This window comes from Penaeus vannamei, chromosome 37 (assembly GCF_042767895.1).
Source record: "Penaeus vannamei isolate JL-2024 chromosome 37, ASM4276789v1, whole genome shotgun sequence".
In the NCBI taxonomy this organism is placed as follows: Eukaryota; Metazoa; Arthropoda; class Malacostraca; order Decapoda; family Penaeidae; genus Penaeus; species Penaeus vannamei.
The window spans coordinates 8,490,441-8,492,940 of NC_091585.1; the positions used below are offsets into that span (position 1 = coordinate 8,490,441).

A 2,500-nucleotide genomic window follows, 5' to 3' on the forward strand; every position below is an offset into this window, starting at 1 on the left:
TTTAGATTACAAAGTAATCTATACGTATATCACATACGGAGCACTAATGTTTAACCCATTGGCGCCGGGTGTCACGTACCTCCATGCCATGGCTCTTGTGGACCGGGGGCATCAGGCCATGCCCATTCCCGCGCTACTGGCTTGTCGGACGGAGGTTGTTTTTCTCCACTAGTAGCGGCTTCATTTATATGGTAAAGATTTTAGGCAATGGCACCTAAAGTGAAGGTAAAACTTCAAAATTTTAATATTTTTATAAATTTTAGCAAAATGAAAGCTTTTAGGTGCTATATGTCGCTCGCAAACTACCGATTGAGCTGGGCGCAAACAGGGGAAACTGCCGGTGCACGCCAACAATCTGGTGCATACGTAAACTTGACAAAATTTTTACCCGTCACTGATGGGTTAAAAATAGCCTTATAAGTAAGGATTGTAATATTTCCATAACATTTCTCTCAACAGTTGGAACATCACAGCATGGGGAAATTTGAATTGATTAGAAATTGGTAGTTACCGTTGTAAAGACCAATTCAATACGAATGTTACCTAAATGTCAGATTTTTGAACTTAGGATGTATAAGCAAGATACAAATTATTTCATATTGAAGATGATAGTACTCAGTAATACCTGCTCTGAAATAAAAACTCTATGCAATTTTGAGCTCGTTTGTGTGCGCACTCTTCATCTAGAGTTCAAAAACCTATTACATTTGTTTCGTACGTTCCTGATAAAAATTAATATGTTTAGACATTACTGTAAGTACCATAAATATGCAAATATCCCATAACACCTGGGCATCTGCATGATTTTATGCACTTCTTAGTAAAGATAATGGGTGCAAATGGCTTATCACCAGCTCTGCATTTGTTCTCCTTTTCAATCTGTTAATATGAGAGGTATGAGAGGGATAACTAATGTATTTTATTACTTAGATATGAAAGTCAATGTAGGCCTACTAAATGAGGATGATTAATATTTGTAATTTTATGTGCATGCATTCAGGTACATATTATCCTCCTCAAAAATCATAAAAACCAAGTGACCATCTCCCCCTCCCCCCTCCCTGTGTAAAGCGTGGGAAAAATTCATTGACTTCCATAAGTTCTTGAATTCAATGTACTAAATTCATATGCTTTTAAAATTCTCAACATTGAACCACCATGTTGTATTCATGCTAGGACTTTATAATTAGGATGATTTTGTACTAATGTTGCCATCCACTGTTCCCCATTTCTTCAAAATTTAAAAAATGATAATAGTAATAATAACAAAAAAAAAAAGAGGTTTTTATTTGGTTTAGATTAGTTGTCTCTATGGTAAAATGCATATATTAAACTTTTCAGACAAAAATATCTATTTTTATGAACAATGAACAAAAAAAAAATTACATACTTTTACAGAATAGCGTCCCTATTGAAAATGAAAATTCATATTGACTTGGTAGTCATTGCATTGCAAAGTACACTAAATAAGCATTTTTTTATGTATATAAAATCATTAGATTCAGAGAAAAATAACAGAGATAACGAACTTTGGCAATGTACCAAATACAATATGCTGTATGTCCGTTATTTGTTTACATAACCAGCCAATTACACGGCCTTTGGCTACGGTTGATCTATCACAAGTATTTTGGGGAGACTATTCAGTAAAGAACTTTGGTAGACGAAGAAAAGAAAGTGATTTTTTTCTACTATTTGGGGGAACCCCGCCCCGCTATGGGGGAGCGAGGTTAAAATTATATATGAAACAAAGCGCAATTCTAACCTCTATATCATAACAAAAGAATGAATCAGTTATCTTTAACCAATATTTTTTTATGATGTAATGTGTAGGGAAAGGTGGTCATTTCCCAGGACGGTCCCGTTAACATATTTATCCTCTGTGAAGTGTTGGTTTGATTTTATTTGCATGTATCTTTTTGTTTTTTTTATTCAAAACTTTGGGCCAATTTTGCTGTTTCTTAGGACAGCCCCCTAATACAAAAACACACAAGTTAACTATTCTCCAGTAAAAGATAATAGTATCTTATTTCAATTGCTATATGTACAGGAAATGTCATAGATGAAAAGTGTCTTGGATGTTTGTGTAGTTTTTCTGTTTAATAACTAAAAAGATTGATTTTGTAATACTTGTATTGCCAACATTCTGCATATGATTTTGTTCATTTTTTTCTTTCAAAAAACAGTATGTTTTTAACGATTTCAGTATGATACTAGTCTCTACATTGGTATCAATGTAATGTTAAAACTTGAAGAAGCTTGCATACACAACCAGATAATTTCTGATGAAAACGATTAGATGCAAATGGTCAGAAGTGCTGCTGGACACATATACTGACTGACTTGCATATGATTTTGTAATAGATCTTGTTTATTCTATTCCAAAACATGTTGTTTGGATTTCAGCATCGTGAAACAATCAACTCAGATCATCGCCATCGAATTTTGCTGGATAGATATGTAGAGAGTTCACAACATCTTCGTGATCTTTATGAAGATA

General features: G+C 33.8%; 1 protein-coding gene across 1 annotated transcript in view; it reads left to right on the forward strand.

Annotated features, from left to right (window-relative positions):
• Positions 1-2,500, forward strand: part of noi (splicing factor 3a subunit 3 noi) — a 105,567-nt gene that overhangs the window by 65,686 nt on the left and 37,381 nt on the right. The window contains exon 2 of the mRNA XM_070115508.1: positions 2,407-2,500. This exon is cut by the window's right edge and continues 113 nt beyond it. Within this exon, the coding sequence (XP_069971609.1) occupies positions 2,407-2,500 (94 nt within the window). The remainder of the gene's footprint in view (positions 1-2,406) is intronic.